At 34.8% G+C, this 16,343-nt stretch overlaps 1 protein-coding gene across 1 annotated transcript in view; it reads left to right on the top strand.

The window, feature by feature from the left end:
* Positions 1 to 7,712, top strand: part of LOC149797557 (uncharacterized) — a 48,523-nt gene extending 40,811 nt beyond the window's left edge. The window contains exons 2-3 of the mRNA XM_089962426.1: positions 1,457 to 1,597; positions 6,397 to 7,712. Coding sequence (XP_089818552.1) covers positions 1,475 to 1,597; positions 6,397 to 6,723 — 450 coding nt within the window. The 5' untranslated portion in view covers positions 1,457 to 1,474 and the 3' untranslated portion in view covers positions 6,724 to 7,712. The remainder of the gene's footprint in view (positions 1 to 1,456; positions 1,598 to 6,396) is intronic.
* Positions 7,713 to 16,343: the final 8,631 nt, after the last annotated feature.

Genomic DNA, 16,343 nt, shown 5'->3' with positions numbered 1-16,343 from the left:
TTTAGGCCGATGACTTGTATTCCCCCAGTATTTTATGTAATAAATACAACCCTTGCACCATGTCTTGTCTAGAAAGCCGCGAAGAAAGAAGACTGGTTTAATTTTCCGTATTTCTTCTTTTTCAATATCCAATATCATTATCCTGTTTTTAATAGGTTTTAGAGGGTGCGTGCCCCTTCTCACAGCCGTGACCTTGACTTAAACTCCTTTTCAAATCGCTTTACAGTAGCTTTTATGGATATCTCGTATTGGCAGGTCCGCTACATGCAAGTCCTCTGTCTTTTCTTAATTTTCCGCCGAAAGGATGATCGATCATTGACGTTGACATTTTTTTCTCCAATAACCACTTTTTTCCATATGGGACTACTGATTGTATTCCCTTTGGTCTTATGATATGCCTTTCAAATCCTATCCTTATTTAATGCATCCGTTGGATTCACAAAATCCTTGTTCCTCAGTTGCGAGGCTACCATTGCCGCCACCACTGATGGTCTTCGGTCTAAAGGTATATCAGACATATCTATCTCTTGTGTACCTTCTCGAAAAGCACATTCCAGGAAGCCCCCACCCCCGTCTAAATTCTCCTTGTTCTAAAATACTCCTCCAATTCTGATATTTTCCTACTATTCACCATGTTCTCAGTTGCACGTTCCACTTGCACGTGTTGCACGTGATTTGCGTAGGTCTGAAAGTTCCTCAATATTTGGTTTATGTTTTCGTTATCTGATTTTTCTATTAGTCCACTGGCTATTGAAACACTGCATATTTCTCTGCTTGGTAGGTGCCATTTACACGGGCGCCCGCAGCATATACCCCCCCCCCCCACGGAAATCATACTGCAAATATATTTATAAATTCCGTCAAGTTTAATCATGCAAATGAAGCTGAAAATATATCAAAAGATTTTGTTCAAAACGCTTAGTAAATATTAGCTTTAGTTTGAGACTACTTGCGTACGGAACTACGCAACTAACTCTCCCGGCAGTGACTGAGTTCCCCCTCCCCTGCAAAAAAAATCCTGCTGGCGCCCATGGCCATTTACTTCTTCAATAGATTTTGTGTCAGCTTGGCATTACCATGGTGTAATTGAAAACTCAACTGAGGTCTGATGACTATTTTAAGACTTTCCTTCTCGAGAATAATTGTCAGAATCCGTAAAATACAGTAAGTTTGTTTCCTGGGAGATACTCCTGTAAGGTTCTGCAATTTGTCAAAGATGCACCAGTAATTCCCGCCATTTTGACTAAAATATCAACATCCAATCAAATACGAGCGTATAAGTCATATGAGCAAACAGACAGGCACCTTATACAGTAGACCATAGGCTTACCAACTGTAACAACATTGGAAGTATAATTGCAGAGTCGTCCAAAAGCTGGAAGAGGTTACATAATTAGAATATTTTTAAAATATATGTTATTGTTCTATTGGTTACACAGTAAGTTTCATTTTCTAGATTGCTTTGCGCTAAACAATGTCATCTTCAACGGAACACCCGAAGTTGCTGCTGCAGCCGGATTCCACCCTGACCAGTATGTCACAGTCTCGAGGAAGAGCTCTGAACCAGGCCTTGTCATTTATGAGAAATCCGTCAGGGGTAAATATGAGAACTAAGCCGACAGTTTCATGCATTTATAAGTCAGCTAGTATTCCAACATTTCATTTAGTATTCGTATACTTATTCAGCTTTCGAATAGTAACACCCATTTTTCGATAGGGCACTGATTAAATTTGATTTTTTTCAATATTTCCACAGATTCGTACTAGATTATATAGGTTGTCAAATATCAATAATTTCAAGGATTTTAATATTTATTTCCCATTTTGGGGGTTAAAGTTCTTCAAAATTTTAGTATTTCCAATATTTATCTGGTGTGAATTAGGTTTTCATTGGCAACATGTTTAGTTTCAATATACAGCAGAGAAACTATTTTAAGTTAGTTACTGTTCCTATGTGTTATGTTTTTGCATACTTATCATGCAGAACATTATAGCATGAGTCATATGGATCATGTATGCCCATTTACTCATTAAATTAAATAGAAATTGTTCTTTGAAAATTTGACACTAATTTTCTTTAACCAAAGTCTATTCAATCCTGATTATTGAATATTCTGCACCTTAACTGTCACCAAGAAACTTCCAGACAAAAATTATCTATTGCTATGGAATTTTACAGTAGTGACCAAGTACTAAACTTGGGTTAAAAAAAAGAACAAAAAAGTGGAATCGTTACAGTTGAGGGTAATACGAATTTGTTTATCAATATGCGTATCTTTCATTGTGATATCACAGCATACAACATTCAATCCATATTGTACTGGATCACACCTTTAGGTTCATTTCATCCACAAATGTCTACATACTTTAACATTGATTTTGTTCTATGCACCTATCGGGGCATCTAAATAATGACCTTCAAAAAGGAATATGGATGTGACACCCATTACTAAAGTAGTTGGTGTTGAATGCCTACATGACCCGTGTGACTTGTATTATAGCACATGGCACATAATACTTTTTATATGGTGAACATTTGTTCCCATGCCCTCCTGATTTTTAAGGAGGTCCTGGAGTCCAACTGGAATTTAAATTCCAGTGACAATATCCTAGAAACCTCCTTGAAAAATTACGTTTTTGTCATAAAATTGCCTGGAATGTGATGAGGAAAAAAAATCTAAGCTGAAAATTTTGTTTAGAGAAATTATATGAAGTTTCCAATGCAACTTTGCAGTGAATGATTTTGCAATGATTGTCATAGTATGTCGGTAGCCATGATTGAGTCTGGTAATTAAGATGTGTAATTATTGCACACATGCCGTCAACTAAAGTATTTTGTCTTTAATCAGAGTATCAGACTTTAAAAATGACTCCTGAAATTTGCCATTTTCTCTTTAAAATTTTGAACTCTCATGGAAAATAAAAATCATTTTGATGCAGGAACTCTGTGTGAAGCCACAGCAGTGAACAAGGTACATAATGGTGTTTATATGGTGAAGCCATAGTAGTGAACTTGGCACATAATACTGTTTTAGTGATGCCACTAGTGAGCATGTCACACTACTGTGTATATGTTGTAGCCACTGCAGTGAACATGGCACATAATTCTGTTTATATGGTGAAGCCACATCAGTGAACATTGAACTTAATACATGTATTGATTTGGTGAAACCACAGCAGTGAATATAGCACATTATACTGTTGATTTGTTGAAACTACTGCAATGAACATGGCACATAATATTGATTTGCTGAAACCACTGCCATGAATATGGCACATAATACTGTTTATATGGCAAAGCCACATCAGAGAACATGGCACATACTACTGTTGATTTGTTGAAACCGCTGCAGTGAACATGGCACTTAATATTGTTGATTTGGTGAAACCACTACAGTGAATGTGGCACATAATACTGTTGATTTGGTGAAGTCTCTGCAGTGAACATGGGACTTGATACTGTCTGTATGTCAAAGCCACATCAATGAACATGGCACATAATACTGTTGATTTGTTGAAACCACTGCAGTGAACATGGCACATAATACTGTTGATTTTGTGAAGATAGTTCATTGAACATGGGACTTAATACTGTTTATAATGGCTGTACAATACCTTCCCTATTTTTATAGCCAACATAGTTTAGATTGTAGATCTTTATTGCAGTGATCCACTTGGACTGAAGAAAGAGATTTTGACCCATTCACTATGCTTCTCTCCAGAACACTAAATTAGCTTCTTTACATTTTTAAAAAAAATATTTATTCCACAAATTTCTGTTTTTCTTTATTTAATGCAGGACAAATGTATGAATCTACTTTTGTCAGTTTCTACTTCCCAAAATATTCAAAGCTAAATTCCATTATGTACATGTTTTTTTTTTAATCATCACAAACCATGCAATTTGTTTAAAAAGTTAACCTTTGGCTAAATATTCTCCCCTCAGCACAAAATACCCTGCTTGTAAATTATTGGATTGATATATCTTTGATATAGAGATACATATATGAAGTAACTGCCAAAAAAGTGGAACTTTATTAAATAAATGTATATGTTATGTAATGAACACAATTATCAGGTTTGATAACTTGTGAACTTGAGGTAATTTGTGGAACTTGACCATGCTAATTTACTTTAAGTTTGAAGTCAAAGCATGATTTGAACAACTAAGACCTTCTCTAATGTATTTTGAAAATTCTATTTTAGTGTGAAAGAATTTGTCTTTTTACACTGTTTATAGCTTGTACCCTTTTGTACTTAATTAAAAACATTTTACACAGTACCCAAACTTTGTACTAATTAAGTTACTCTTGCTTATTGATAGAGATTGCACTGTTGGTATTTTTCAGATCAAATTTTATGGTAACCATTTGATTTGGAAAATGTGGATCAACAGTTTGTTGTAAATTTATGAATGTTTCACCATTATGTATGGGTTATACTAAAACTTTAACTGGTCAGTTTGTGAGAAATCTTTTAAAGAGGAATATTAAAAGTCCAATCAAACTTATGATGCTACCCAGGTAATGTTTTCAGTAAAAGATGTCAAAATGCAGTTGCTGTTGCTTTTGTAGACTCATAATAATTCCATTTGATTTTTTCCTTGCAATCACATGGAATTAATTTCGTGTGGTTTCTTATCCTGTAATCAGACAGCTCTGGTGGCAAAAATGGTTAGAGCATCCACCTTGGATGTGGGAGGTCTCAGATTTGAGCCCTGGCTGAATCATGCCAAAGATTTAGTTGCCTTCTTGGCAGAATATTGTTTTTGCTCATTCTATCAAATTTAGAAAGTTTCTTATCTTTAATGCAATTTCACCACCTACACACATGCACACACACATGCAGTAGCAGACAGGATTCCTAGTCCTTGGTGGTAACAACAGTATTAGAAGGTAAACAGAAATTGGTTACTGTAAAATGTACCCAACAGGAAGATAGGTAGGTTTGGCAGAATTGGATCAATAGGGAAAAAAATCACATTTTATACTATCTGATAATAATCAAGAATTGACTGGGGGCAAAAAATCACATTTTATATGATCTGATACTAATCAAGAATTGACTAGAAAAAATCAAATTTTATACTATGGGATACTAATCAAGAACTGACTGTGGAAAAAATTCACATACTATCTGATACTAATCAAGAATTGACGTGAAAGAATATCTTAGATCAGTATGATGAGTTGAGAAATGGGTGGTTGCTGTTATGCCTACATCATTAACATAAAAAAAAATTCCTGTTGATATGCCGATCTAAGTTCTTTTGACAAGCACATTCTTAACTGTATCATATGTTCAAAAAGAAATCTGACATATCATTAGATTAACCACTGTTTTGTGAGCCTACATTAACTTCTGTCTGCCACTTTTTGAAATATTTATTTTCAGGATTTTTCCTGAAGTTGACTAGGAATACCTTGAACTTTTAAAGGGGCATTTAATTTTTGTTTCAGTATATTGGAAGAAATTCATATCTAGCTGTAAATAATTATGCATTTTTGTAATATTAAATAGAATTTATTTTAATTTCCTTATAATCTTGTCAAGTTTGAAGGTCTAAGGCCTTAGCATCAGTATAAAATTTAGGTGCTTGATGGCAGCAACAATTCACTGCCACCCCTCCAGATGTAAAAATTTAACTCATTTAACTTCAAATTAAGTTAGGTAATAGATCTACATAAATGGAAGAATATAATCTTGAATCTGTTGGAAAGTTATTTTCTGCACAACAAACCGATTGATTACCGATTTGGTGTTCTTTATTTAATTCAGATCATTTGTAATTAGTCTTCTACCTCATGACATATTTAGCGTGGTGAGAGATCTTTCTTGTTACCACAGTACTCAAATGAAAGATGGAAATCATTTTACCGGGCTAATAAACATCCATGTTGAATTTTCAAACAGAATGCCTTCTTGAGCAACCTTTAGAACATTTTTACTCTCTAATAAAGTTAGCACAGCATGTTTATGTCACTTGTTTAGGTTCAAATAAACAGTAACACAAGAAAGAGTGAAAACAACAAGCTTTGAAAAAATACAATAATTTATTTCCCTGGTAAAATTCTGTAAAAATGTGGCCAGTTTGTGGATCACCTTTGTATCCCTCTCACCTCTGTCTGCGTGGGTTCGAGTCTTGGATTCGGCCAATGTGGGTATGTAAGGAAGCTTGCCAGTAGCTTCTCGTGGGTCGGTGGTTCTTTCCAGGTTTTTCCCGGGTTCTTTCTTCACCATTTATACTGTCCGCCATGTATAGCCTATCTTGTGCTGAAAATGGCTTTAAACCCTACAACAACAATAACAACTATAATCATAGGTGGAAAATGGTTTGTGTGTTCTGTATACCTTTGAGTAACAGCATATCTAATGAAGATTTGTTTTTCCTTCTAGCTTCAGAATAGGAAATATGGCAGTTTGACATCAGAGTGCATTTGCAACAGAAAGCTTCAAAATATATTGTGCCGTTCATGTGGTAATGTATTCAGTGGTCGGGTCAGGAAGAGGTGTCCGATTCATCCAAATGAAATCCACTTAATGGACTTTTTTTGCTGCCCCAGTTGCAAGACAGAAAGTCTTCAGGAGTTTGGAGTCTGTGAAAGGAAGAAGTCAGCTGAAGACCTGAACAACTCACTACATGAAAAGGAGAAATCAGCAAAACTCCGCAACAGGAGGGACTCCCTTGAGGGAGACTTAATAGAGAGAAAGGGAAATGTATGAACTGTGATTCATTTTTCAAACATATCAAGCACTCTTGTTATTAGTACTTTGTTTTTCAATGTGTAATTTCAGAACACAAGATAAATCAAATCAGAGTTACGCCGGAATATTTTGTGCTGGAGCTGAAATGTAATGAAAGGTGTCACTGCTTTGGATAGGTTTTGTCATGCCTGCATTAGGAAAGGGATGGCTATATTGGTTATCATTTATTTTGCAGGTGGCCATGGCAACAGTGGTAGGAATATCAGTTGTATGTTTTATTCTTCAAAGTTATATAACCTATACAGCAGGCACAGTATTTAGGTAAAACTTTGTAGCAATACTTTATGACCATATGCTGTTATTGAACAAAATTCTGTTTGAATAGTGCTTTGGGGATGGAAACAATATCTAGTATTCATCCATCCCAGGGAGGGAGGCATTGGTGTGCTGTTGTGTTCTCTCCATCATCCATCCCAGGGAGGGAAAATCAGTTTTATGCTTTGGTGTGTCGATCCATCCACCCATTCATCCTACTTGTAAGCAAGATAGATCAAAAACTATATTATATATTGTAAACTTGTAATTACAAAATGTGATTCAATTTTTGTAGCTGCTGTTTGCTTTTAAAGACTTCTTACATTTTTGGATAAATACCTTTTAACCAGGTTTAAACAAAAATCACGCAACATAGATGGAAAAAAAATTGGCATGCATATTTGTATCAATACACAGATCAGGGATCGTCCTGGGCTTCGCCAATGTCGCAAATTGCGATTTTTTTTCCTTATTGGCGACAAAAATATCCCATCTGGCGATTTTTTTGGCGACATACTTTTTGGTTATTTAATTTGTACATACAATCATGGATTTGGACTGAATAAATTTAAAGCCAGAACGAAAGGAAGCCATAAACTTGACTAAGCAATGCATTGGAATCAATCTGTTACACAAACGATCCTTTGTTCTTATTGACAACCCTATCTTTACAGTGCATTGTTACATCATAATCTGCTTATGCTGACATCTGGGCTGAGTACTGTATGCTGCGATACAGTCAATCATGCTACCGCACTATACCTACAACTGACCGACTTCTGAAGACGCGAATAGAACAGATACAATTAATTGTATGGCTAATCCTTCTGTTGTTTTTTTTATACATATACCAATACAATAATTTTGCTGAACCTTCATAGAAAACTGATAACCTTTGAAGTACCGACTACTGTGTATAAATACAAAGCAAATGGAAAAAAATCTCAATCACAATTACATCTGTCGCCAGTGCAGCATTTTACTCATTGATCTTTTCCTTTTGCCATCAGTCCCGTGTTACGGTTGCAGAGACTTAAACTCCGCAACAAGAAATAGCAAAAAAAAAAAAAAACAGTTTTGCATAATTAATAATTATTTATTTCTCAAAATACAGGAGTGAAAGAATCCCTAAATTGGGTGTGAATTTACGCTTATATATACGGTCCAATATTGCCAGGTGTTGACTCGTGTAAGTTTCATTCGTGGGAATGGAGATCCTATTTTTCTTGTCGAGAAAATTTATACAGCATTCAGTGATCATTCTTGGGATTTTGGAAGCAATTCGCTACAAGCTTTGTGAAGCTAGCCATAAGGGGGGGGGGGGCTGCTGAGAGACTACTGGTGTCACCTGTCAGCACTGAGGACTGTGAACGTGGATTCAGTAGGATGAACCTCATAAAAACTGACATCAGAAATAAGCTCTGCGTCTCATCTCTCGAGAATTTAATGAGAATCAGCATGTACAGATGTGAAAAATTAGACTTTGAAACTGCATTCAACAAGTGGGCAGCCCTAAAATCGCGACGGATCTTCATGTAACACTTTGTAACATTTTGTTAATGCTTGTTGTAATTAAAGTATTAACTAATCCATCTTTTGTAATTTTCATTGCCTGTTACATTAATAGACTAAATTAACACTTGGAAAAATGTACACTACTTTTTTTGGCGACACTTTTTGAAAATTGGCGACAAAATATTGAGGTTGGCGATTATTTTGGCGACAGCTTTTTAAAAGCCAGGACAATCCCTGACAGATGCCCTTTTTTTTAGATTTCAGGTCATTAATGCAATTTTTCTTCTTTACTTTTTCGTGAAAAATTTATAAGCATGATTAAATAAATATCACTTTGGGAAGTGATATTTTATAAACTTATTTTTATTAATTTGCAGATGACTTGTTTAGATTTTCAGACCATTATTGTGATTTTTTTTTTCCATCCTTTTCTTTTGTTGCAAGCATGATTAAGCAGGGCCTTCCATTAGATTTAAAGTTGAAGGGCGAGTTGCCAAAGTAGGCAGGGAGTTTGAGGCACTCCCCCAACAGTATTTTTTTATTTTATAAAGGTTGCTGGGTGTAAAGTAAATGTAGCCAGGTAAATCACTTGGCTCCCAGCTAATAAGAAAGGCCCTGGTTAAGTAAAAAGCATTCGAGGAAAGGATGTGAAATTGGGTTGTCTTGTTTTTATCAATGATTAAAATTGGATCTCCAGTGCCCAAGATCCAACAGTGACTGCTCTGGGGTCATGTTCTGGTGACCTATGCATTTATCATGATTGCTAATCGTATCAGTCAATGACATGTAGTCTTATATTTTTGTGTTTGGGAGACTGAGAAGCATGGCTAAAGAGCATCATTGTGTACCAAAAAATTTGATTCACATTCCAGATTTCTGAAAGCTGCATTCCCTTTGGCTAATTCACCAGAACATGACCCATAAGTGGCTACTGTCAGATCTTTAGAAGTGGAAATCTGATTTTAATCAGATTATGTTTTGATTAACTTGTTCATGACCTTGTTAGATTTTCAAGTCATTATGCTAATGTTTTTGTTTTTGTTTATATGTATAGAACATGTTTAGATTTTCTAGCCATTACAGCAGACCCCTGCTTCCTTAATAATTCACAGTGAGGTTTAATAATATCAACTGAGGGAGTTACCAAAGGACCTATAAAAAACCCCATAAAGAGATGGAAATTGAAAGTAGAGTTGAGGGATGGTGGCAGGTTGCATTGTTGAATACTCGTTTTTTAATCGTACTGAAGTTAACTGAATACGAAATATCCTTATATTATTTTTATTTTCAAATTAAACTATATTAAAGAGATTGTTATAAACCTTATTTCACATGGTGTCCATACACTTATAATGTGCACCACTTAACATGTTTTCCAATTGAGGTCCATTTCAACAACAATGGTGAAACTTTTGTTGTTTTCATTTGTAAATCTTCTGTTACTCGATTGATTGATTGATTTAGTTAGTTACAGTAGAATTGAAATAAATTCACAAAGGTTAATTATCACCAAACATGAATTTAAAACAAATGACAGATGAAAGCAACAAAACTTACAGATGAGAAGACAATATTTGCAGTTTGTGTCACTTGAAAAATATCACTTAAGATTTCACAGCCTGACTCACCAAGCTTATCTCTTCCTTCAATGACTTTTTACTTCCTGTATATTAGTGCTGGAATCTTCTAAATCATCCACGGCTTGCCACAAAATAGGACACGTTATATATACTTTTTGCCATTTTCTCTGCCAGAGTTGTTCCAGAGATAAAAAAAAAAACCACCATGTTCACATTGCTGTGTGAACCAAGTGTACACAGCATCATCTAATTCTGTATCGCTTGCAGTTCATGCCAGTTTTCTTTTGAACTCATCATTAGAAGATACAAAATCATGCAAGAAATCCTAAAATTTCTGCTCATCCTTGATCCAAATTCTGAATGTTGACAAGGCAATTTTGATTTCACTACAAGCTTTGAATCTTGTTTCACCATTATGAATCCTATCTATGATACAAAGCTTTTCACTCGTCTAGTATGCTTTTCGCTTATATCCTAATCTCCATTACCACATTTATAAAAGGTTAGGATGTATCACTAAGTAATATATATATATATATATATATATATATATATATATATATATATATATATATATATATATACACATACTTGAATGATGATAACTATGTAATATTTGAAACCATGTTCAACTGGCCAGATAAAATGGATTGATTTTGAGACATTGATGTTCACAAGAGCTAAGCAAATAAGATTTTCATACCCATTCAATATTTTATTTTAAATCCCTTGCTTGATTTAATAGAAATGACCTACTTAACATGATTAAAATGTCAGGGGTCTCTTTGATTTTCACATTGCAACAAACACACACCCCAAGTTGTAAATTAAAGCACAGTCGGTACTTAATTAGGTTTTCACAGAAGTACTTGAAGATATCAATGTGATGGCCGATTGACTCTTTTCAAGTTTTAAAAGAAAATAACATGATTATACTCTTTACATTGAAACAGAATTGAAAGATTCAAATATGACTTTCACCTGGCAAGATATATTTAATTTGTGTTTCTTACTTTTAATGTTGCCACCTCAGTGCTAAAACAAATCTTATTGCCTAATACTATTAAGGTTGTTTTCCTTTTCTGAAATATCTCTTAAAAATTCTAGTCATATCCAAAACCCATACCTACCTATCCATTTAGCTATCTATATGCAGTGAAACCTGTCCTAATGGTTAACTGAGTTCAATGGTTTCCTGGTCGCAGCTGCCATTCTAGCTCCCCCTAGGCAAATTTCTTTTATCAGTGTCATGTAATCAGCAGTCACCTGTCATGAACATTTTAGGTACAACTAACGGTAGACCCAGGAAGCTTCTGTTTATTCACTAATCATCAAAGGGTGCATACAAAAGGCGACTGTGTTAAGGAATCACTTCATCCATCAGTTTAAGGTGTCAACACATGTTTTCGTGCCTAACAATAAGACAGTCATGTGTCACAATTACAGGTAAGCTGTCAGTAATTTTATTTAGGATCTGTTTCTACTGATAATTTGATATATTTTTGCATGAGAGAATGACAAGTGAGTGTATGTAAACATTTGTCGCTTTCTTGATTGTTGCTAAACAGAAATAAACAAAATACATATACATTGATATACTTGCTGCTAATCATAATACATGTGAAATACTAATAATGACAATACAGTTTGGTTCATATTACATAAATTGTCGTGAACCAAGTTCAAGAGTTGTACCTGCCTGCAGAGATCACCTGTCTGCAAATGCGACTTTTGCCCTTTTCCCATGTGTGGCTGCAGTAGACAGGTTTGACTGTACATGTTTGTCTTTAGTTAGGATCTAGCCATATCTGCATTCCAACCCTTCCCTTTTCTTCGTGTCTTGTGTACATATATCATTTTTTATAACATTGTTTAAAGGTGCAAAGATAAAAAATTAAACAAATCTTCTGTATGTTATAAAATAAGTGATTTTCCTGAACATTCTGTATATAATTTTTCCATTTTTTTTTTTAAAGTTGTGAAGCTCAGATCCCCCAAGGGCAACCAGGCTTTTATAAAAATTTCAAAAGTCCTGAATATTATTGCTATTCTTCCAAGACTGATAGTAATATCAGCATTGGTTTTTTACCAAAAGATTTCTTGTTGGTCTTGAGTAAAACAGTACTGACCTGACATCCAATATCTGCACTGACAGACATTTTAAAAATCTTATTTTTACTTCACTGATGATCATTACCATAGGGTTCTCAACAAATGACTACTAATGTTGTCTAGTTGGTCCCAAATGAAAGTGGTTCTCATCATGCAGCCAGTATAATTGCTCTTTTGGATAATTTGAAAATGTTATTAGCGTTCAAAAAATATTAGAGATGGCTTCAGTGTTCAGCACTTACCAAGAACAGTGGTCCTGTGTTAAATTGCTGGTGATTTATTTTGGTCAGTCCATTCAAGGGGCTTCTGTTTTGCATGCTGTGGTTGAGCACTACTCCTAAATTTCAGTAGTAGGCCATTATAGCCCCAATTTTTTGCTCAGCTGATTTTGGCAACACATTTTTGCTCATTCATTTCATAGGCACTGTTCATGCTAGAATTGTGAAATTATCGATAACATGAAGTTATCTCACCCAAAAAAGATAACTGTGACCTATATTTTAGCATTGGCTTTAGTTTTGACTACTTTTGTTGTGGGCTTAGCACCATTTTTAAGCAATGATAGGCTATGAATGGCAGCCAGTATAACTGGTGGAGGAAGAAGAACCCAGGGATATCCTTGGGATTAAAACCACCAACTCCTGGGAAGCTACATGCAAACATTCTCCCATACCGATATAGACTGAGCTTTAGGTCTGAACCAACATGGACATAGGTGAGATGGCAGTGATTGGTAAAGGGGAGCCATCCATATTTCTGGTCTTGCATTTTGCTGATGACCATGACTTTTTGGCCAACTATATGGATACTAAACTTCTTGAAATTTTGAGACAGTGTGGGGATGCATCTTGACAAGTACTAAAACACTTACTACATAAAGAAAATTCTGTGCCTTAATTTCATGCTTCAAGCACAAAGAGGTTGGGAAAATTAAGAACTTGCAGCAGATTTCAGCTCTGGAATATTTTAAGCCATTGTCGGAAGACGTGCAAGCTACCAACGCTGAAGCATTGTTTGTGAGTTTTCTTGTTGAACACAATCTACCTTTATAAGCTGTAGACCATGCTAAACATTTGTTCTGACAAATATTCCAGGACTTGAAGATCGCTTCACGAATTCAAATCAAAATTCACAAATTTGTATCCCTGTTTTCACCAATTGCAAGCCAGGAGGGTTGGCAGCTATGCTGCAGAGTAATTTTACTAAGATTTGTTAGCTTTCAGTCAAATTTGATGTTGTTTTACATTGACAAATCTATCATATCATTTGTAGGAGGTAAACTACCAGTTATTTACTCTGACTTTGGTTTATAGAACATTACCAGTAATTTGGCATACAGCTGGATGTTAAGGAGACCTTGATTGCTCTGGATTTACAATGTTCCAGTTATTTGAGTTGTGACCCATGATTTCCCATCTTCCTCATTTTGGTTTATGCAGCCTAGCTTTTCTAAGGACTTTTGGATAACTTGGTGATGGAATGTTGCAATCCAGTACATCATACTTGTGCACCTACCAATAGATTAGATCTTGAATAAGTTGGTTTTTCAGCAATCCAAATCATGACTAGAGTTGTGGTCCCTGAATACCAATTTTGCAAGAGGTCGTGTGTATGTGTGTGTATATATATATATAGAGAGAGAGAGAGAGTCAGTCAATCTACAGTGTATGGAATTACCCAGTCTTTCAAGTTTAGGTTGAAATAAGTTGTATATTGCTCCTGTACAGATTTAGTTCATTTTTGAATGTCTTTTTATCATTATTTGGTACAAAATTCTGTTCAGCTTTAAGCATCCCTCTTCCTTCTTACCACAACTTTTCTTTATACTGATATATCAGTATCTTGGATAATTTAATTTAATTTTATAACTTTTTTCTAAGATTGGAATACAAAATATGTTGGTACATTGGAAAGAAAATTTATGAGGAAAAAATATCACAAAATATTTCATGAAAGATTGAGTACACAGGAAAGTAAAGTGCAGAACAGACATAAAAAATTTTTGTCGGGCACACACCCTTTGGTATTATGTTCATTTACAGATGGTGACTTAAAGGAAAATTTTCAAAAATGGTTCGTGAAATTTTCAGATTCACCCTTTGCTGTTTTAGTATTGGATATTTTGTTAAAAGAGATCTGATTTTTTTTCTAAGTTCCAAGAGTATGAAGCTATGATTTAATAATTTATTTATTAGGTTCTTGTTGCAAGATGCTTTTATACATCGCTCAGAAGCATATAATGGTGAACTGGGTTGCAACAGTATGCCTTTTTTGTGGCAATATCAATAATATGCCTTTTCTTTGTGGTAATATCATCATTATACCTTTTCTTTGTGGCAATATCAATAATATGCCTTTTCTTTGTGGCAATATCAATAATATGCCTTTTCTTTGTGGCAATATCATTATTATACCTTTTTTGTGTGGCAATATCAATAATATGACTTTTCTTTGTGTCAGTATCATCATTATACCTTTTCTTTGTTGCAGTTTCAATAATATGGCTTTGTGGCAATATCAACAATATGCCTTTCCTTTATGGCAATATCAATAATATGCCTTTTCTTTGTGTCAATATCAGTAATATGACTTTTATTTTTGGCAATATCATCATTATACCTTTTCTTTGTGCCAGTATCAATAATATGCCTTTTCTTTGTGGCAATATCAACAGTATGCCTTTTCTTTGTGGCAATATCAACAATACGCCGTTTCTTTGTGGCAATATCATTATTATACCTTTTTTGTGTGGCAATATTAATAATATGACTTTTCTTTGTGGCAATATCAATAATATGCCTTTCTTTTGTGGCAATATCAATAATATGCCTTTCTTTTGTGGCAATATCAATAATATGCCTTTTCTTTGTGGCAATATCAATAATATACCTTTTCTTTCTGGCAATATCAATAATATGCCTTTTCTTTGTGGCAATATCAATAATATATCTTTTCCTTTTGGCAATATCAATAATATGCCTTTTCTTTGTGGCAATATCAATAATATACCTTTTCTTTGTGGCAATATCAATAATATATCTTTTCCTTGAGGCAATATCATTAATATGCCTTTTCTTTGTGGCAATATCGACAGTATGCCATTTCTTTGTGGCAATATCAACTTATTTTTGTTAAGCTCAGCTTTGTGGAAGTAAGTATAGGGATAATTTTACATCTCTTTCATTCCATATAGTATTTAAGGTCAGTCTTCAAGTATTTAGCCCAACCATAGCTGCCAACCCTCACAAATTTGGTGTGAATTTCACGACTTTTTCAGCGATTCACGGATTCACGCCGTAAGACAAAAATTCACGAATTTTCCGATCCTCAATTATTTTAAATCTTTAATAAAATAACCGATTTCCTGTTAAGCGCTAGTCGTGATATTCGCAGTTGCCGAAACGGTCCGGTACCACTGGTCACGATATTAGTAGATCTACAGCCAATTAGTACAGTTGGCCCGGTCGCAAGCATTTTAGCCTATTTTAATCTATATGTATAAGAGTAGTTTTACAAATGCTTTTGAGAGAAACTGGGGCCTAACTGGAAATTTGCTCCGCGCATGCATCAAAACACTGATTTGCGTTACCGTTCAGTATCGCATGTAAGATTTTGAAAATGTCTTCACCACCAAGGAAAAAGAAATGTATTATTCAAAAAGTGAAGTTTAATTTGGAATATATCAAAAATTGGCCGTGCATTCTGCCATTCAACATTGATATTCATTCATGCTTTTTGCACTCAAGTGTGCCATCACAGAGACGATGTGAGGAAGAATGTCGGTTGCAAAAAACACGTAGAAGTTGGGAAAATTAAGAATTCGCAGATTTCAGCTCTGGAATATTTTAAACCATTGGCGGAAGACCCGCAGGCTTCCAACGCTTAAGCATTATTTGTGAGTTTTCTTGTGTCAAACACAATCGACTTTTATCAGCTGTAGACCATGCCATGCTAAACATTTGTTCTGACATATGTTCCCAGACTCGAAAATCGCTTCCAAATTTTCCTTTGGAAGAACCAAAAATCCTGCAGCTCCTGTGCATTTCTCACAGCAACAGTGACAGCGAAAGAGTATTTTCTTTAGTGAGGAAAAATAAGACAGACTTTAGGGCCTCC

This window comes from Sinohyriopsis cumingii, chromosome 6 (assembly GCF_028554795.1).
Source record: "Sinohyriopsis cumingii isolate HCF-2022 chromosome 6, ASM2855479v2, whole genome shotgun sequence".
NCBI lineage: Eukaryota > Metazoa > Mollusca > Bivalvia > Unionida > Unionidae > Sinohyriopsis > Sinohyriopsis cumingii.
The sequence above is the reverse complement of the archived record's forward strand: the minus strand, read 5'-3'. Positions and strand labels throughout refer to the sequence as shown.